General features: G+C 43.6%; 1 protein-coding gene across 1 annotated transcript in view; it reads left to right on the top strand.

Annotated features, from left to right (window-relative positions):
• Positions 1-2,050: 2,050 nt before the first annotated feature.
• Positions 2,051-21,738, top strand: part of LOC122760534 (anosmin-1-like) — a gene marked incomplete at its 3' end in the record, with an annotated part of 31,815 nt that continues 12,127 nt past the window's right edge. Inside the window, exons 1-2 of the mRNA XM_044015619.1 lie at positions 2,051-2,292; positions 7,719-7,766. Coding sequence (XP_043871554.1) covers positions 2,083-2,292; positions 7,719-7,766 — 258 coding nt within the window. The remainder of the gene's footprint in view (positions 2,293-7,718; positions 7,767-21,738) is intronic.

Genomic DNA, 21,738 nt, shown 5'->3' with positions numbered 1-21,738 from the left:
ACACCACACATGGCTGTAATAAGCCCACCAAATTAAGCCATTACGCTGTTTTTAAGGTACACAGACATCCGTGTTTAAATATTTTAAGAGTAGCAAGGGAACTCTCATCCCAAGTTACATTGTATGTCTGAGACCACCAGGGAAATGAACGCACATCCATTTTTTGATTAGAGAGCTGTGAGGTGATTTGTATACGGTATCTTTGCCAATTCCCATCAGGCCCGTTCTCTTATTATTGAGTTGTGCTTATACTCACTGAATCAATTAATTTCTTCATGAATGACAGATTTCATGATCCACATCCTGTTGTCTAGGTCACACTAATATAGGCATATACTGTATTACTGCTTCAGTAGTGAGGCACAGGTCAAGCACTTTGATGCAATGTGTGTATGTGTAATTTGCCCAAGGCAAAATGGTGACTTAAGCCAAATCTAATGATGGTGTGTAAGCGTGAGTCCACCCCAATACAGTTTAACAGCAACACCTATTAAACTCCATTATGCTGCTGCTGTAATGGGGTTCATGGAAGTACTGCATGAGCTGACAAAAGCAGGAGTGTCTTGTAAATCCTTGAGGGCACTTCCTAATTAAGTACTCACTCCTTAACTCCAATAAGGATTTCAGGCTTTTCCTACATGTCATATTTTCTCCACACCTGAGGCTACAGACTGATGCCAGAAGTTGGGAGTCCATCGTGAGGAATTTAGTCCGGATGGTTTTAATAGTTTTCCATGCAGAGTTGTTTTTCCAAGCTACCGTTAAACTGGAAGATTAGGGCTAAAGGGAAAGGGCTTCCCTGGGATGTTGGCAAGCCTCACCACCGTGGCCAGCTCATAAGAGAGCTTCGATGTCATCAGCAGACAGCAGATCTAACCTTTTGGGAACAACTAGGTACATGTTTGCTGTCCATTGTGCATGATGTGGGATTTTATTGAGAGATTTTATGGACAATAAAAGAAAAAAATTGCCTAAATATCAATATAAATGCATAATGAGGGTGTGGCAAATGCGTGATTAAATCATTTAAAAAGGCTCAAATCTGCTTCTTATGTGTCCCTTTGGGTAATTTTACAGTTCTAATAGCAGAGTGTATATGAGCAACTTGTCCCTGCAAGTCCGCGTTAGTATGGAAACAGGTGTGTAATGTCTTTAGCTTTACAAAGACTGAACTGCCGTCATCGGGGTTACGTTATGGACCTCAGGTTTGTTTTGACACTTTGATATCAAGCCTAGGTTTCAAAGCAGAGGTACAGAGTTTGAAAACTAAGGGCATTAAATCAGATTCAGACATTCTTACTTTAATTGATCACAGGGGAGCCGACCAATCATAAGCATGTGTAATCCTAAACCACTGAAGCGTCTGTTTTGACTCTTGAATCTTTCTCTAAATGGCGCTCCAGCATCATTTTGGTCAGGAAAACTCCCTCTGCTTGTTTTGGTTGCAGTATTATTATTTCTTATTCCTTCTATCTCCTTAATGCATGCATGCACACTTGTCAATGCTTGTTTTTGTGGCTGTCACTTGAGTGATGAGCTGTTCATGAGCAGCGACACACCATCACCTTCGTGCTGTCCTTTTAAAATATGTTGTTGTCCTCCTGCTTTAGGACATGCATGCTGCTGTAACACATAAACCCTCCACCTCTCCATCACCGCGCAGTCCTGGGAGCATCATCAGATCCAACAGTCCTCAGCCTCCAAATCATCACCATGTCCAAGGAGGGACTTACTTCTTTTCAGTATCTCTCCAATGAAAGTGTTAAAGACTCAAAAGAACTTCATCATCATCACATTATTGTCATACACTCCTCTCTCCCAGGTTTGTTTCCCCCACAATTCAAAAAAACAAATGAATAGTTGTTTCATTACTATTTGAGGCAAACTGTACAGGAAGCATCAGTGTCAGAGAAGCAGCAGTCTACCTGCTTCAACGCTTCTCGTGGCTGTCAGTCACCGCGGCATCCTCCAATCACAGCGCACGTGCGCCTCCTGACTCCTCCCCGAGTGTATAATTGAAGTTTCTTTAGTTTCTCCGGCGGAGCCTGCACTCAGTAGTGTCCGATCCGTGGAGGGGATTAAATGCACAGCGGCGGGACGATGTTTTGTGGGCGACTGAGCGCGTGTGTGACTCTGTGTTTGTGGATTACGGCGATGCGGAGCCCGGGAAGTGTGAGCGCGAGGAAGCAGGACGACTCTTTCTTCACCGGCAGCATTTACCGAGCAAGATGCGCCTCGAGATGCCTCAGTCTGCACATTACTCGCATCTCTGCCTTTTTCAAGCACTCTCAGGTACGAGAGCATGTGTTCACCAGTCCAAAACACTGAATAAAAGGGTTATTAATATTCTTAATATTATTAAGTGCGAAGTCACCTCTTGTTATTATTATTATGATTATTGTTATTACAGTCGATGCTTGTACTTATACACATACAGCATAAGTCTAATCTGTTTCTGTCAGAAATGAACACCAGTTGCAGCTTTAAGCATCTTTATATTAAAGATCTGCCTGCGAACTTGTCTCATACTGTACAGTGTGAACGTGATAGTGGTCGCAGACCACAGTGACACCCTTTAATGTAGATCTGATTAACACTGCAGTGTGTTTGAGGCTGATACTTGACGAGTGGCTCTTATTGAGGATAGTTTCCATTCATAACTGGCTGATTACTGATTTTTTTCCCCTAATTCTTACACATGTGATGGACTTAACTTCTGTTACTACTCTATTCCTATATTTTCATTTATTCTTAGAGGTATTCTCATCCTCTGTCTTGAGAGAAATCACTGCCATCATAGTAGAAATTAGACACGCCTGCCCCCCCCCCCAAAGCAGATTGTGTTGCAGTGCATTAAGAGCTCCTATAAATTAGGTGTATACCTTGGTTGATTTGGTATGTGTGGTGTCAGAAGTTGTTTTTCACCCTCCGCTGGACACACTGTTCTCTCTCAGGACTCCAGAGAAAAGGACCGGTCACTGATCCTTCTCCTCTTTGCTTCTTTTTATTTCTTCCCACCAGCTATCTGTCTGGTGACCGCCTTTGTACTCGACTTCATTTCCATTTGCAAGGCTCCGCTCTCTCAAAAGGTGCATTAATGAATTAATCCCTTTAATTGTTGGGGAAACGTTTGTGCGGCAAGGTGAATTTGTAATTGGGCCTCGTGAATCAACGGAGTGCATTTATTGTTTCCCTGTCCCCAATTAACTTTACTTTGAAAGCCCTTATTGATCGAGTGCAGTGGTTCTCAGTGCTGCTCCTCCATGAAACACGGAGACCTGAGGCGGTCAATTCTTGCTATTTAATTTGGAGGCCATACACAAGGAAGAAGAATCCAGATAACCAAAAAAATGAGCGTCCCAAATAAGAGATGACAACTGGTGATGTCTCAAGTCCTAATGAACAACAGTTGATATAATTGACTGCAGAGCCTCGTGTTCTTAGACAGCCTTGTTTAGTGAAGAGAAAATCAGAGGGATGTGCTCTCCTCTAAAGAGCGGGGGGCATTTTTATGAAAAGTGATAAGCAAAGTTTGTGCTTGTGTGTCTCAGAGTAGAAGGTAATGGTTGATAATCTGTAAGGACAGTGTTATGCACTGTGTTCTCCTCAGTCCTCTCAGGTGAAAATGGGGGGTGGGGAGATATCTGATCTGGTCAGCTGCAAAAACATATGGCTCTCCTAACCCCCCCTCCCTCCTGCCCTCTACCCCCCTGGCCCTGCCAATAAATGCCAGCATCACACCTCATAGGCATGCAGAGGATGCACAGTGAGCTATGGACGCAGCTCCGCCGAGGTCACCTTCCTGCTAACTGCTGGCTCCCAGTTGTGCTAAATGTGATAAGCTCTAATGCACTGTTGCTACAACACTGGAGCACATGCTCAGTCAGCACTACAGGTGGATGTGCCTCTCTGCCAGATCGTGTTACAGAGAGGGGCCAACAGGCAGCTCAGAGCTCCACTCCAATGACTGAGATGACAGACCTCTTAATTCAGGGGACATCCTTCGGGGGACATTCAATACCCGATAGGAAAGGCAAGACAAACAAGACCTTCCACTTAAATGGAATATAAATGCCTGGGCTGTTTGTCAAACCTGTGATTTTTGCCTACTGTTCTGCTCAATACCTAGCAATCAGTATCAACCAGTGCTTATGTTGGTTATGGTACGAGAGGCAGTAACATATTTTGTAGCTGGGAATCTAACGCGCTGTTTCTCATCTGAACTTTAATTTGACACGCTGGAGTGATGAACGCTCACGCGCCCTCGCCTTTCTATTTGTCTGCATCAGAGGACAAATCAGAGTCTTGTTTTAATTGTCGCGAGTATGAATTGGTGTGAAATGGAAACAGTCCTGGAGCCAGGGACTTGGGGATACACATGGGTAGACCTTTGGTTGCAAGATTTATAGCTTCTGCAGATTTATTGATGTAATAGTATTTCCAAATACAGATTTATTGACATTTTACTCCACATTGGGGGAACTTGTCACCCTAGTATAATAGACAAGAGGGGAACACCCAACCATAAATATTAGCCTCGGACACTCTATAATATTAAGAGCGAGTTGGGAACTCGGTGTAATTGTGTATTCAGAAAGCATCAGCCTTGTAGTGGATTATTTATGTGCGGACCTGTGAAGCCAAAAGCAAGGTGTGTCCATGAGGTCTTGTTATTGCGTTCAGAGCAATAAAAATCTAACACTTTAAATCCAGTCATTCATTTCTAATGTGCTGCTCAGTAAAAAAAAAAAAACTAAGCATCTTACTTGAGAGATTTGTGATGGGGCGAAGAAGAAAAACATTGGAAAGAAGTTTTTCCGTGTCCCCTTGTTTTCGCCTTTGATATTAAATAACCTGTGGTGGAATCAAGCTTCAGCCAGGGCGTGTGGAGTTTTTCACTGGTGAAGACAGTGAATGAATAGAAGTCTATGTCGCTCGGCCTTAACTCTCTGTAAATGCTCACCATGACAGTCAGGTCGGTAAATCTCAGCCCCAGTGCTGCAACACCTCAAGCTACCTCATTTGACAAACAGCGTTCATTCCCGTGTGGAGACAACTTTATACCTGAGTTGTTAGCGATTTCTCACATACCCTTTTATGTTACTATTGGATCTGAGCTTAGCTCATTAGCTCATTTTCAGAGCCCCTGTCAAATTATTCATATAAACTGAATAATTGATGAGAACAATGACCACAGCCTTTAAATCCACTCAACCCGAAACCTTATTCTTGAGGCCCCTTATTTCGGTGCTGCACATGTGCCCTTAAGGAGAAGTTATTTTGGTGGCTGCCTGAGGATCCGTGAGCAGTTAAAGGACACACAGAGACAACAGTCCGTCTTTTGAAGTCCTATCTCCAGTCAGACTCGGCCAAAAGGGTACAAGGGCTCATAGTGCAGCGACATTTTCCACTAGTTTTCCATTCGCCAGTATATAGGCAGGATTAGATGGACCTCAAAAACACTTCTCCAATGTAAACCGAGATCCGTTTGATTCAAAAGCGAGACTTCCACTTTGAAAAGGTGGAATTCTACCCTCAGAGATAAAGATAAAAGGGGGTTTTGTCTACGCTCCTCTCAGTTGTCTAGACAATACAACACGCCCCTGGCCACCTGCTCTGACTTTTCAGCTGACACCAACCAAAATGTACCTCTGTGATAAACCTCCTGTTTACATGACTCCACCAGTGTCACCAACAAAGCAGCGAGTTAGACCCCAGTCACACAGGAGGATATCTGGAAAGCATTCACTCACCGGAGTCCTTGACAGTCCTCAGCGCTGCATAATGTTCAGACTGCAGAGGAATGTCATGGTGAGTCAGAGGGATGAAGTGCTGACCTATAATTATTCCCCCGTTGGTCCCTGACATGGTCGGGTCAGGCTTGGACAGCTGGGGCAACATCCTGCTGAGCTTCTCTGCTACATGGATGCTGTCATGCTGCAAAATTAGCTCCTCTGTGGATCGGGCCCTGTCACGGCTGATGGACGAGCGAAGAGAAGGTGTCAAAAACTGGGCCGATGATTTAGGACGTGGCCTAGAGTTGTGACAATCTGTATAAATTATCCAGAGGTGTTGACTGCAGGTGTAAATGTCAAAGCTTTCATTTACGGGGTTTCACAAAAAGGGCTCGGAGAGTTTTGGCTTGGCTGTGCTGATCATAGGTTAAAAAAAACAACCTGTATGGATTTTAAAACGTGACATAATTAATAATTCCTGTTTTAATCAGCCAGACAGAGGAGAGGTGTTGAATTTCTCACAGAAGGACCGAAAAGCTGCTGACGCACACTAAACTCCTCGACAAAGTTTGTGCTCGTGTCCTCTTCATTTGTTAACAAAAACTATTTCTGTTCTCCGTAATCACTCGCATATTTTTCATCCTTATCTGCAGTTTTTACTTAAAGGGATTCTCTGAAGACATGACCATACACAATCATGAATTCCTTTGAAGCCGTTTGACCATTATCCTTGACACTAAAAGCACAGCACATACTGGTACTGGATGTCAAATTAAACCCTTTAATGATAAGTTCTCTCATAAGGTCTCATGGGAATTTTTTTTTTTTTCTGGATTACATTGAGGAAGAAGGCTTTGAACTTGACATTGAACTTAAACAGACTTTTTGCCTGCAGACCCCAAAGGTTTGGCTTTGTCTCTCAGCTTCATTACTTTCGTACAGAAGCGCTGAAGAAAATCCAAAAAACTGAACTTCACATCTAAGTCACCGACTGGTTTGGATTCCGTTAATAAGATTCCACTGTTGTCACAGTTGTGAGCTGTGGTGGTGAACCCACCTGACCTGGTTGACCTTCACTGTACACAACGTTTTAGCTTCTTTCTGTGCAATGCTTTCATTTTACAACCCTCAGAAACTCTGGCCAAGAACCTACACTTAAATAACTACTCGTGTTGTGTTACACTGTATCCTCTGGATTCTTTGATTGGAGGTTTATGAAGCTTGTCGGTGGCCAAAAGTAAAAAAAAACAACCCAAAACCTTCACCTCAGCACTACCTTTTGTGATTTACAGCACATTTAAACATTTTACCTCTTTCATGTTGATGAGGTGCTCATTTATTCCAAAGCACTAGCCCCGCACTCGCCGTCGAGTTTGTTTGCAGAGAACGACAGCATAATGACGACATTATTCTTCCTCCCGATGGAACTCAGGAAATGACCACTTGCACAGGCCATTTACTTGTCCTTCACTGGACATTTAAATCCAAGGCACTTATTAGGACCAAATGTGTGGCTCTTTGGGGCTGAAGAGGGTGGCACCTCCACAGCAATTAGAGGAAATTGGCAGTATCTGCCGTCTACAGGGGAGTGCTGACACCAGTTCCCACCTCGGTGACCTCAGGGGAAAGTCTGTGAGGAGATCAAACAGGTCCTCAGAAAGGCTGAGGTCACCGTGCTCTGCTGAAACTGACCAGAGGTTTGCCCTGGCTCCGGTGCTGTTGACCCCACTTTCCTGCTTAGGTTACATACACTCACTCAGCACACACCGCTGACTCAAAGGCACTCTTTGAAATTTGACTGCTGTTTGCATTATTGTTAATCACAGTGGCCGGGACTCAAGGAAAGTGCTATGAAGATGAATTGTAAGGGGAGAGGAGTGGGGAGAAAGCGACATGTTTGCCTCATGAGCTGGAAGTTATAAATATGTTTTCAACTATATCGTTGGTGATTGATGATGTTTTTTTTTTTCTCCTCTCCTCCAGAATAATGGATCCTTGGTGTGGTGCCAGAATCACAAGCAGTGCTCCAAGGTAATGTGGTTTCACTTCTTTCATGAATGAGACACATGCCACATACTTGCCTCATTATTACGGGATAATACAACATAAATTGTACGAGTCACGACAGGACTAGTTTTGTCATGCCTGCAGGAATCACTTTAAGAGCTATTGACAGAGACTATTCAGAGAAAACCTTTTCTTTTCAGGCCGACGTTTACAATTTGCCTCTGCTTTCATTCTTAATCATTTTCTATTGTCAGTGCTCACAGTTAAGTAGAATTAACAACAAAGATGAGTAGAAATCCAAGGAGTTTGAATTTACAAAAAGCAAAGTTTGATTGTTTTCCATGGGCTTGTCATTTTGAGTTTCAGTGGGCCGCGTCGCCTCCCGCAACGCTTGTTTGTGATTCATGCTCTGTCCCAGAGAAGGTGGTTACAAAGCTGGTGTTGACGGCTCTTCTGAAAAGATGGTGCTGACATATTCCGTCAGACTCTCCTGGAGCTGTTGACAAGGCCCTCGGAGATGTACCCTATAGACTGTGTAGTCAGAAAGGATTCTATGGAGCTGAAATAAGCAGGATGATACGCCAGGAGAGCCCGGCCCAAGGAGCGCTCTGAACAACACTTCCTGTGGCTGTCAAAGGCTCTCACCTCCTCACAAACAGACCGTAAAAACCCGGATTCGATGCCGTTAGCCGGCGGCGACCTAAAACGAGACATATACAACACATTCACACGAGGACAGGTTTCCCCTTCACGAAGCTCTGTTTGAGTAAAACACAGGAAGCGTTTTATGTGCAAGTGATGACAAATTAGACGTAATCTTTGTGTTTATTTTTTGAATTTCTCTTAAAAGTCCACAGATGGTGTAATTATGGAGAGATATATGCTGAGCATTTTTGGCAAATCGCAGTATTGCAATTGCCGCGTTGGTGATTGATTGGAAATTCACGAGCGTTTGAATTTTTTAATTGCGTTGCTTGCTTAACATCACAAAACAGGTGTTCATATTAATCACAATCAGTGTCCAGTATCAACTGACTTGCAAAATAACCCTTTGTGCCTGATTTCTAATTTCCCCCTTTTTTGACTTTCAAATTGTTTCCTTGGCTATTTGCATTTGCCTGGGATACAACAGAGCTATTGTGCTTTGTGCTTTCTGCTAACATGTGCAAATGTAAAGGTTGTTTTCCTTGCACTCCTTGGCCGAGAGTCACAACACGGTGCTTTGGCACCTCTTAAACTCCATAATTAACTAGTCCGAACGCAACGCGTAGTCAACTCAAGGTTGTCTGGGTGTCTCCTAAGCAGAATATGAGTTAAAAAGTTAGTGTTGTAAATCAACCGTGACCAGTGTGTATCTTTCACTTTAGTGGAAAAGACTCGCAGGAAGGCAAACCTCCTTTGTTTTCTCCATAATGCTGTGAAACTGCCTTTCCACTGTGATGGCCAACATCGGCTCCTGGCACTAGTCGGTCCCCTGTCATTCGGCAGAGTTTAATGTTTGAATAAGGCTTTCGCTGGCTGTGAGTCTAAGCACAGCATACTGTTTTCATAATCAACTAGCTAACATCGCTGAGACTCAAATGTCCAAAGATTCTTTAATGGACGTCTTATTCTCCCCGCTGTAACAGGCACGCCGGTTTGCGTTTCTTTAACCTCTGCAAATAAACGAGGCTGTATTTGATGTGGAGAATAATGACGCGCTTGTATTACTGCTGCGCAACTGTGGCAGTCTGCTATTCTGCTCGTGCGTGCAGCTTTAAGGGGGCTCTCTGAATTTAATTCATTTTATTGTATGCTCGGGTTGTAGTTGGGTCACTTAAGATGCAGGCGGGCACACCGTGTGGAAGCTTCATTTAAAGCCAGAAGTCAATATTTTGGTAGCAAACATCCCCACACTTCACATTCACATCAGTGGCTTGAGTACACACTTAGGTCCTGTGTTTAGTGTGTCAAAACACAGAGCCATTGTGGCCACTTTAACAATTGTTCCAAATGGGCCCATGCTCTACAGTGGCTCCCCGTGAATAGCTCCACAGCCATTGATTAGCCTCTTCACTTTATGAACAGCACACAGTCAAACAGAGAGATAAAGGCAGTGGCTCCCTGGGAGTGCGTCAGGGCAGAAGGCCTGTCCACGCTGAGCTCTGTTAAAAGGCCAAATGAGAGCTCTCCGCCTGTGAAGAGAAATGTGTGGAAGGGCCGCCTCATAATTTAGACAGTCATGCTGTGACCCCGTCCATCTGTCTACATTTTAGGAAATCACAACTCCCACTCTTCTCCATTGGCGATGACAAAGTCACGGCGGTTACTTCGTATGCAGTGTCCCAAGTCGCCCCGCTCTCAGTGTCCCCATTGTCATGATAATTAACCCGCTTGCCCTCTCTCTCTTCCGAGCAGAGCGAGGTGCATTTGGAGAGCTGGGAGTCATTATTATGCCATAACACTGGACCTGCAGACAAACTCTATTCAGCATGCATTTGGAGAGCTGGGAGTCATTATTATGCCATAACACTGGACCTGCAGACAAACTCTATTCAGCATGGAGACGCCAGGAGAACAGACAAGCAAGCATTTCCACAAACTATTATCATTTTGTCTTCCTCTGCTGTTGAGATCCCCACACACACACACACACTTAAGAAGTTTGCATGTGTTCCATGGAAGTTGTACAAACTCCAGGGTGTCTTTTTTTTCTGGTGTAAAAAACAGATTGTGTGCATATATACATGCTGGAGTGTGCAGAGGCAAGCAGCTATCTTTCCACAGTCAGAGAATGTTTGGTATTAGCAGGGTATTCTTTCCCCACGGGGGTGATCCAAGCTCCAAATCAAATACTGGGATTGACTGAAGGCAGCTAAATGCCAGTCTGAGCACAAAGCAGTGCACTTCATTATTTAAACTTCTCTCAGGCAAGGAAAAAAAAAAAGAAAAAGAAAGGACTCCAGTCTGAGATGTTGGCCTGTTGAGAGGCATTGGAAAGTGTCCATCACTTGAAGTTTCTGAGGAAGAATTTGCACTATTTCTCTTGTAAACACGCAGCCTATCATGGAGAATTTTCAAAAACGAGTATACTTTTCATCCACTGGGACTGAACTCTCAAAGAATCACAGTGATCTCTCAATGAAGAGAAATAACACTGCACCAGCTGGTGATATAACATCGTTTGAAAACGGGCTGTTGACTTTATATTTTCTATGAACAAGGCTGCGATGTTCCCGCAATTTATCTGTTATGGGTTTGCGGAACGTAACGCAACACCGCGCACTTGTCTTTCATAGATGTCTCGCGCGTCCCAGGTGGCTCATTTGAGCGCCGCTCCGCGCCAATCACACCTCGAGCCGCGCATACCAGCGCAGGAATAAGTGTTTGCGCTTTTGGATTATGATGTGCCTCCGTCCTCACACGTTGGAAGCCTTCGGAGCGCTTTGCCTGAATAACAATCGCTGGAATGCGAGTATGTCTCATTCAAAAAAGTGTCTTTCAAAGCCCACTGTCAACCCCCACGTTTTCTCACACCTAAATAAAATGGTCACAGTTTCCCCCCCAGTTGTTCACTTTGCTTCGGAGCTCGGCCGAAACCTTTCAAACGGTCTCAATTAAAAAGCAAGAACAAGAGGGCAATACTTTCACATCACTTTCACTTGCAGCTTTGTTGTGTGCGCAGTTTACAAGGCTTTTTGTTTGGTAGGTAGTGCATTTGGAAAGCTGACTGAAAAGACGTGATAAAGTGGGTGCTGGTTGGTATTTTACGGCCGGGGCATGACTGGGGATTGTTAGATGCTTAGAAAGACTTCAAAGCACCTTTTGGTCAGGTTGAGGCCAGACGTCCGTCTCACCTCCCCGTGTTTGCCACATTACCAGCACCAACACCTCAAAGCACGCTGGACTAGAAATCAATCTGTCAAGCAGGAAGCGTCTGGATTGTCAGTCCAAAAAAAACAGCTTGATTGTTGATTTTCTTATGTGAAAGAAATCTGGGGGTGGTGGAGATCGTGTGGAGATGTCTCCCTGTTGCTTCTGAGTAGCTGCTTTTTTTTTTTTCTCCCCCCTTTATTTGATCTAGTTTGACGCAGTGTGAGTGTTAGTGTGAGTGTGGGTGGCGGAGGAGTGTAAGGCAGGGCTGGTCAGTCCCAGCAGGAAGGACCTGATCTGGACATGGTTGTTAAGTTTCATTGGCAAAAGAGGGGGGGGTCGCTTCATTGGCTGTTATCTGTAGAGCTCATTATTCACATGGTGGGTGGCAGAGAATGAAAACCCCCCACAGCAAAGAAAAAAAGAAGGACTTGGCCACAGGAGAGCAGGCGAAGACGTGCAGTTCAGATTTCTCCGGCAGTGAAAGCTCAAATCAACTGCCATCCAAGTCTGAGCACTCCAGGAAATTGTCCTTGAAGAAATATGCTCACTATCCTACATCCAACCTGTACTTTTATTGATCAGTAGGGCCTTTTTTAATGGCAGCCATTCATTTTATTTTTTACTTACTCTCTAAGATAATCAACCTTTCACAGATGCCTGATTTACATGTTCTCTGTGTCAGATGGGATTTAATTTTCTTGAAAGATTAATGAAAGCAAAGCTGCTGCACAATCCTCTTTCGGCAATAAAGGCCAGGCACATTGAGACAATCTGCTGTCGTCCAAGGTATTTATTCTCAATCCGAGGACGGATTGGCTGAGTGTTACAGATAAGGACGCACACGTCTCGTCGACCAGGCCTCCTTTTCCCTTCCCAGACTCCAAAGCCGACACTGGACTTTATCCCGCGGCTTTATTTGTCGTCTGTGTTAATATATCGTTACTAAACTAATCACGCCAAGAGTCACATTGACAAAGAAGATTAGAATGTAAGAATCTAAAAGCTGATGTGATGCTCCATGCTGCTCCACTCAAAGCTGCGATTCCCTGCAGATAAATCCCATAGATTGTGTTTGTGTGTGAGTGAGTTTCAGAACGATGGGAAAGCAGAATGTGTGTCAAAGCCACAGTGACTGACCGGGCTCTTAGCCTTTTGACTCCAGGCTGACTGTTTCAGAAGTGTCCTTTATACTTAACCTCTCCGGAACTTTTTTGTTTATTCCCCGCAGCGGTGTAAATCTACAACTCAATTACCAGCCTACTTGTCCAGGTTGGCCCCCGTTTATAAAGCCCTTTGTTTGAAATGCACATAAAAGAGAGGGTTATCAAACATCAGCCTCACGCAGTCAATCCAAGGTGTTTCTCCATCTGAATGTGATACTGAAAGGAACCAGTGGTGTAAGAAGCTCTTAGTGGAAGCTGAAGAGAGGTCCAGGTAGGATTAGTACATTTACAAGTGTCTCTGAGACTCAAATAAACAAGTGGCGATAGGGGTGGAATGTGACTGCAGCCTGGGATTAGGACAGCTCTTCCCCTCTGTGGCATGTCATGTTTTCCATGTTGTTGGCCGACATTGAGACACAATCTCCAGGTCTCTTTTCATTTGAGATGAAGAGCAATTGGGACAGCGTCAGTGGTCACAGTGAGACGCAGCCAACCGGGCTGACTTCCTTTATCTTGTTTACTGTCTGCTCAGTCTGCAGTGACTGGCGCAGCCATGACAGACATGCACTTTTCATCCTGTGGATGGAAAATGTGACTTCATTATTGATGCCATAAATCAGATTTATGGACAGTTAGAATTAATACAATTGGCACAGAGGAAGTATTTTATTATGTGATCAGCTCCTCATCTCCGCTCCAGTGCGTCTGTCACCATAACATTATTCAGTGTGATGGTGTGGGAGTAAACACAGTAAATCATGTGCTGGAGCGCAGATCAAGATTTTTTTGTTTTTTAAGGAAGATCACAGAAGGTTTGGCTTTCCCAGGCCACGTCACGGCAAAAGGCCCGCTGGCCTCTTTATCACCAATCTGACCCCACATGATGGAAACTTCCTGTTGAGTCTAATTGTCATGAAATGTAAACTGTACCCAAGGGTAGGTGATAACTGGAGCTCGAGTTGCATTCACTGTAATTTTGTCACTGCAGAAGATTCCCACTGGTTAAAAAAACCCCAACATTTTTATCCTGGGTTAAAACGTACACAAATGGAAATTGTGTGCAATTTTATCAGCTTCGGCTCCAGCTTCGTCTGTCTAATCATTCTTTTGCCAGTGATGTGCCATGTCCGCCACAACCTCTGTGACGGACATTCATCATCCAGCGCTCAGTATTATTCATGTCATCAGTCAGATAATCTAAACGACTCATAATATTATCACTAAGAGCTCATTTTTCGTTTCTGGCACATCTGTGACGTCACAATTCACGCGCGGGTGACACGGGGGTGGGGAAAAAAAACCCACACTGCTAAGGCGATGGTGTTAATTGCCTTCACCAAGGTTTAAAAGTCCCGTAGATCCTTTTCTAATTTTACAGTGTGAGGGGCTTTAGATGATGAATGACCTTTAGGAGAAGGAGCTCTCAACAGAGAAGTGGGGCATCAGTCAGTAAGTTATCATGCACAGTTGAGTCGCAGTGTAATTGGACAATGGATGTGTCTAGATGGCGATATGGCCGCCCTTCCAGCTCAGTAGTATTAGATGTTTCATGGATACGGCGACACAACCGTGTCAAAACTCAGTTGTGAATGCTGGAGAAATGTTATTCCACACGCGTAGATATGCTCTCTGTGCGCACATCGCAAGTACGTGAAACTGCTCTCGTCCATCTCGTTTTTCGCTCGACTGAGTTTTGGCACAGTTGTGTCGCCATACATGGATGCCCCTATTAAGTCACAGGCAATAACAACTGTAGCTTTCCATGGCTTGGTCACCTTTTTCCCTCTCTCTGTTATCTTCTTTTTACCAGCGTCTTCTGTTATTTGAGGGTCAAAGCTAGGTGGGGTTGGCACCTGTGGAGCATGTGCAGAGCGACTGTTGATATGATCCATCCACCGTTATCTTTAAAATAAATATTTAGTGTCAATTCAGTCAGATGTTTACATCTATGTATTTTCAAAAGTCTACTTTTGGTCGCACTAACAAAATAATCACTTTTTTTTAGTCATCTAACATCATGTAAACATACTGATTGTGTGGCTGTGTGTGTGTGTGTGTGTGGGGTGGGGTGTCTGGGTGAAACCTCAGAGTCATTAAGTATTAAGGCAACTGCTATTGCATTCCACAGCAGACAAAGAACAACTCGAGCTGAGCTGTGTGGGCTCTTTTTTTTTTTTTTGGTTGCTCATAAATAAGGCAGGCACCTCTGATTGTGGAGTAAATGTATAATTCATGCACTGCCCTTCTGCTCCTCCTCTTTTTCTTCTCACTTTCTGCCAAGCTATTCCTTTTCAGCTCTTTGTTGTCTGCACCCTCAATTGCATTTAAATTAATAATTAAAGTAATGCTTGAAGAATGCCTGTGACACCACCTGCTAGGTTACTTACTCACTGTCTCTGAGACAAACTAGAGCCTTGAACCGTATACATTTCACTTCACCCAGGAATAGCTGGAATACTACAATGTTTTAGTTGGTTGTAAATATCAAGGAGTTACGACAGGAGTTACGTCCAGAGCTCGTGGTCCTCTCAAGAGCTGTACAACTCTTGGAATTTTGTAAAACATATGTCATTACTTGTATAAGGGATATTCAATACGTCTGTATCCGTCTTAGTCTGAAGGAATTAAAACAGTTTGCTTAAATTGTGTTGCTGAAGTGACTTCTAATACAGTGCGAGTCGCTGATACTCCTGTATGTCAACTCCACATTCTTCGGGTTGTAATATGTTGCACCATGAGGTGTTGCAGAATATTTCAAGCAGACAGCTTGAGACAAGTATGACACAACTGATAAACAGTTACAGGGATGACGAGGATCCCTTACACCAAATGCTGACTCTCTGTATGGTTTGGATGCCTGCGCCTGCAGGGAGATGGTGGAGAGCAGACACACACACACACACACACACACACGTGCAGTCAATCATCTGAAATTCAAACAGGTGTCATCATTGTGCATGCAAGACTTCAGCACTGGAAACAAACGCAGTGTAACTGCTGTCTTTGAATAGAGCAACACTCTAAGCCATGTGGGTCTGTAGTTAGTTAGTACAAAGATTATCTAATACATAAACCATATTTTTATTACCCTCCCAACCGTTTATGTTCTCATTGAAATGTGAACGTTTGACTAGGGCTGGGTCAAAATATCGCGGCCCTTCCTCGATGCATCAGGGCAAATATCGATATTTAAATTACATTAAAATGAAGGCGCTCTAAAGTAAACAGTCAATCATGTCAGTTTCACTCGCCAGGTGTCACTTCTTCAAGTCTCGCTGTGGCGGCGCTGAGAAAGCTACGCTAAGAGATGCCCCATCCACGTTCGATACATAGACTTTATGCAGTTTGTTCTCTATGTTGTGAATAAATAGAGAAATCCTGCACTTTTAGCTTTTCACAGATGTTTTGTTTTCTTCAGTTAGACGGATATCGTGATGTATCACTGTATGATTGTCTTGCAATATATTGATTATCACAGAATTGTTGTATTGTGATATTATTGGTATTGTGGACCATGTATTGCCTATCGTACTGTATCGCATCGTATCGTATCGTATCGTATCGTATCGTATCGTATATCGGTCCATCATAATAATCAATCATATCGACGTATCGTATATCGTATCGCTCCGTATCGTATCGTATCGTATCGTTCCGTATCGTATCGTTCCGTATCGTAGCGTATCGCATCGTATCATGAGTTACCCTTTGATTCCCACCCCTATGCTTGACTGATATCTGACAGATTTACTTGGACTGATTTCAACCTTCAAATAATGTCTCCAAGATTATTTTGATGGTGTTCACTCATAACAGGTAACTCTGTCAAAAGCTTGGGCACATCTGTATCGCCTGCATTGGCAGTATGTAACTTCATAAATCACAGTGATTAAAATAGGTTATACGTACAAGCCGGAAAACGGAAACCAGGTAAACTAAAGCACTATCAGTCTTTTGTCATTTTTTTCAGGGTTAGTTTGTCTTTATAATAGCTTGAAAAATGTAATCATATTTGTTTAAAATACTATACTAGATGTCCTGCTTCAGAGTTCATTGGTATGGTTGCACATGTTACAACAGTGGAGGGACCCGAGAGCAAATCCTAAGTTGTGTTACTTTGTGTGACCATTAAACAAACAAACCGTCCTCTCTTTGGAAAACTTCACATTTGTCAGCACTTGTCTGTGCTTGCTGTGTCAACACACTTTGTCTTTTTTTTTTCCAATTCTTTTTGATCTACGTGATCCAGCCCAGTGGCTGCTCAACACACACCTGTGCTGAATAATGGCAGCTTGGAAATGAAACACATGAAATACAGCGCACTAAACACACTATAACATCGGGTTAAGGTTGAGTAAAATACAGTTTCTACTCTTCACAACAGTTCAGGCGTCAGGACAGGCATATCCTCTTCCTGATTTACTCGCTATATTCTTACAAACCTTTGAAACTTAATGGCCTGTTAGAGACCACATTGGAAAGCCTTGCTAGCATCTGATTTTACACTCACTCCAGCAGTTGATGAAATATATTCCAGCCCCTTCAACCTGCAGTGAGAGTCGCAGTGGGATTGACAGAAAGGCATTCATGGAGATTTTAACAGTGTTACACATTTTTTAGTCTAGAGAAAATAAACTTACTGGGCTTACTGAGCCGGCTTTGGATCCTGCAAAGCATCTTGGTGTAGAGCCTGTGCCGTGAATGAGAATGAGGGAGAAAACGGGAAACAATGACGGGTAGTGGTCCCTGCGTCTGAGAGCTGAGGGTGAGAAGAGGGGACAAGTGATGGACAAAGATGTCAACTGTGTTGTTTTTCGCCCCAATCATAACGTGGTCAGTGTTTCCTCAGAATGTTTAAAGCCATCCATCATAAAAAAAGTTGAATTTTTTCTTCCTCTTTTGCTTTTTTTATTGGTGTTTATTTAAAACCATAAAACTGGCACACTACCACCACAGTTTAAATAATCAGAGTCAAACAATTCTCAACAGGCCCTCGATCAAACCTGGAAATCCTAACTCAATCATCAGTTAATTAAAAGAGGGAACCAAAATCAACTATTCAAAAAATAAAATGCATTTGGTTATGAATCAAAAAGGCGAAGAAAAAATTGAATGAAACATCAGCTCAATGGAATATCTTTGTTTTTTTTTACATTTATGTAAGAAGAATAATCATCCGATCTTTCAAAATAATCATTATATGCAGGCCTACTTTAAAGCTTAGTTTGCCTGTTTATTTTGCGTCGCACTGTATAATGGCCCGTCTTGTTGTGGTCTTTCACATCTTTTGTGTGCTGTTAAAACAAATAAATTATTTACAAGTACAGTCAATTTGATTTAATGGCGCGTGCATTCTTTGTGCGGTTTAAGTGCTCACTGCAGAGACAGTGTACGGTAACAGGCGGTGGCGCGAGCACTTCAAAGGGACGTGGAACTCTCCCAGTTGAATCATCAGCGGGAAAGATGAACACCTGCAATGGAAGAAGAAAAAAAAAAGAAGAGTTGTTTGATAAAGCATCAAAAGGATGTGGGGTGTGATCTTGTTTGCAGCTGTGGTGGTGTATGATTGCTTTTGAAACTCCTCTCCACCTTCAACTTGGAGACTATTTTATATCTGTGACTATTCCATAATGCAGTAAACTTCTTCTTGGGCCCGCACTTGTCATATTTCATGCCGACTATACGCCGACTCGTGCTTGTTGTCTCACGATAGACACAAAGCACGTGCCAGTGGCACTGGTGTGTGTTGTGTTGGTTAGCTGTAGGCAGGGAATACACACAAAGGCCACAGGAAAAAGTTGCGAGGCCACAGAAACATGGCCGCATAACATTTCTGGCGAGCGCGAGTGCCTTGGCTGTGTTTTTGAAAGATTTATCACATGATAAAAAAGCTCATACTTTGTCTGCACTGCAACGTGAGCCCGCTGTTTTTTAAAAGTATCTACTTTGGAAAGGGCTTTTGGAGAGAGTCCACTTTCGGAGCATGAACATGGTGACTTACTGCAGATGGAAGGCCAAAACAGAGGGGAAAAATGAGTCTGAATATTTATCTGGATTAGAGCGGACGCGCTCTGACAGCGCGAGAGAGAGAATAAGAGGCAGCGTTGTGGGAATGAGAACAGAGAGGAGATAAGAAATGAGGAGAAACTTTGCAAGTGGAGGGGAGACGATGGCGTTGTAAAAGTGAAATAGAGAGGAGTGAGCGAATAACCGTGTGTGGCGTAAGTGCGTGTTTTAATAGAGGAGAGAGTAGACCACGACCCGCTCCTGGATGGGTCGATAGATCTGAGCAGAGAGCAGCTGGAATAATTGAGTCCAGTCACTGGGAGTGTGAAAAGTGCCAGGGCAGCAGAAAGTAGCCATAACTCAATGAGATTGGGCCTGAGATTTACGGTGCGTGTGATCAACAACAGAGATGCCTTCATATCTGTTTCCCAGAGGAGCAGAGAGCCAGCGGCACAATCCCATGGAGCAGCAAAGGCACCTTGTAAATATCTGTTGCCACCAAAGGCTTAACGCCGTCCATCAGAGGTGGGATCGATACAGTCAGCTGTCACATGTCATTTCTGAGCTTTTGGGTGAGAACATAGGAAAAGGGAAATCCATATTTTAGCAAACGGTGAAGTACAGGTATTCACATGGTATTGATGTTTGACTAAATTTCATTTCCAAAATAATAGCATCAGTCACAGGGTGTCAGACACACCTTCCCCGTGACTGTGGAGATATGCTGAGGTAGTAAGGGAACATGCCGCCTGGATCAGTATGAGTTATGGCACATCTTTTATTTTGTACACACAGTGTGTGTTATTAAGCCCGGGGAAATCCTGACTGGTAGCAGTCCACGCTTCATTAACTCAAAGAAAACAATTGTGTGACATTTTATTATGTGAGCACTTTTCCATCGCATTTTTTCTATGATAGATGGAGGAGATTGTGTGATAGAGACAAGCTGTTTTATGCACAGAAATCACTCCCTTCCCTTTCGTCTTCCCCTGCGCTCCCTCTCCTCCCCCAGCCATGACCAAACTGAAGATGGGCTGTGGCATTGGCTGCTTTTCAGCCCGACTCTCTCATCGGCCCCACAGAAAGCCTTTCAGTGTGCCCCAGAGTAATAACCGCTGCATTTTTATTACGGCGTGAAATGGGGAGTGAAAGACCACTATGGATGTTCCTACTTAACCATGCAGAATGTGTCAGTATGGGGTTGGATAGATAAGAGGACAAAAGGGGGGAAACCGCTCCATAGAGAATCCATAGAAACAACTCTTTGCTCTTGTTTACATCTCAGAGCAAAAAAAAAAAAGCATTTGTGTCCTTTTTCTCTCGGTGAAATGTGCCCAGAAATATGTTAACATCACACGCACAATAATGGAGTGCATTCCTCGTGCTATTCAAACAGATGGTAGCACGAGGGATCTGCTTGAGGGAGACCAGACGTTGGCACCCAAACCCAGCAGATACACTCTGCAGCCCGAGCGTGTACTTTAATCATGTTCCATGGGGTGTGTTTCCCAATAAGGTCTTAGAAGTCAAACGTTGACATATATGTGGGAATGTTTGAGGGCTCCGAGCCTCTGGGGATCGTTCCGCCAACCCACTGCACATGCTGAACTTGTTCCCATTGATAAAAAAAAAGTGTGATTTATACACCAAGTAAGTTGAACATTTGGTTTGGAAGTGGTTTGGGTTTTATTAGTTTGATACAATTACCTTCAAATTGGTGTAATTTCCACTTCCCAAAGGCCAATGTAACATATTTTTTATTTTTTTTTTTAGTACATGATTCAGGATGATGAGGGCGTGTAGCTGTAACATTGCACAAGCGCTTATAGAAAAATGTCATGGCACTTTCGCCAAGGTTTTCTTGGCAGCGCGGCCGCTCTGGTTTTAGATTGAGCACCAAACTGTGCAAATACAAAATCAGGAGCTTGATTGATGAGAGCACCTTTTGTAATTATATCCAGTCATTCTATTTGCTTTGGCAAGGCATCTGTCGTCGGTCCTCCTCTTCCCTGCTTAAATGTCAGGTTGTGGGTGTGGCCGGGGGGGAGAAACGATGACAGATTGCTGGTTTTGAGCACACCTGCAGGGAGCTATCACTGCCTCGACACAAGCGCTTATCTTCCTCTAATAGTGGGCATTTGTGAGCTATTCCCTCATTTAGCAAAGGCAACTGGTCCTGATAATGTTTTTTTTTTTTTTTTTTACCTGCTCCCTGCAGTTTTTCATTGAAGAGATTAAAAACAGGGAACACAGGCAGCATTCTGATCTGTGTTGCAATATCCTTGGCACGCAACCCCGAGCATCTCGGGCTAACGATGATTCCATTTTCGCTTGCGTAGTTGCGATTGTGTCGAACCAGAAAGGGACTCATCCTCAAGAAAAGCCAGTGGAATGCATTCAGTCCATGCACACAGGATCTTTCAATGAGTAAAATGAGCTTGATCCCCGGGCTTATGTGTGTATGTTCAGTGATTTGTAGAAGGGCTTTGGGGGCTTTAACATGTGCATCTACTGGCTGAATGTCCTTTAGACACTGGAGGAGCACACACCCACAGACACACACAGACACACACAGACACACACATCTGTGCAGCATTCATAGTGAGGGCACGCCCTAACCCCTTACTCTAACTTTAACTATCACAACTAAATGCATAACCCCAAAAACCAAAAAAGTCCTTTTGAGGGTTGACAGAACGCGAGGACCAGCCACATGTCCTCACTTTCAAAAAAAAGTCCTCCTTTTTTTTGGTCCAAACAAGAACACAGACATCTGTTGTTGCCCCGAGACCCCATTGTTCTCGCACATCGTTTATGTGAGGCTGCAGTGCTGGGGATGCTGCTACTGCAGGTGTTACTCTCAGAGGACACGACTGAAAACAGAATTAATGTTACCAGGTCACAGGATTATTATTATTAATAGTAGACGAGGACAAAACTGGATAGAGGCGGACAGTGCAATTGCACTCATA

Source organism: Solea senegalensis, unplaced genomic scaffold, assembly GCF_019176455.1.
Source record: "Solea senegalensis isolate Sse05_10M unplaced genomic scaffold, IFAPA_SoseM_1 scf7180000013721, whole genome shotgun sequence".
Lineage (NCBI taxonomy): Eukaryota > Metazoa > Chordata > Actinopteri > Pleuronectiformes > Soleidae > Solea > Solea senegalensis.
The sequence above is the reverse complement of the archived record's forward strand: the minus strand, read 5'-3'. Positions and strand labels throughout refer to the sequence as shown.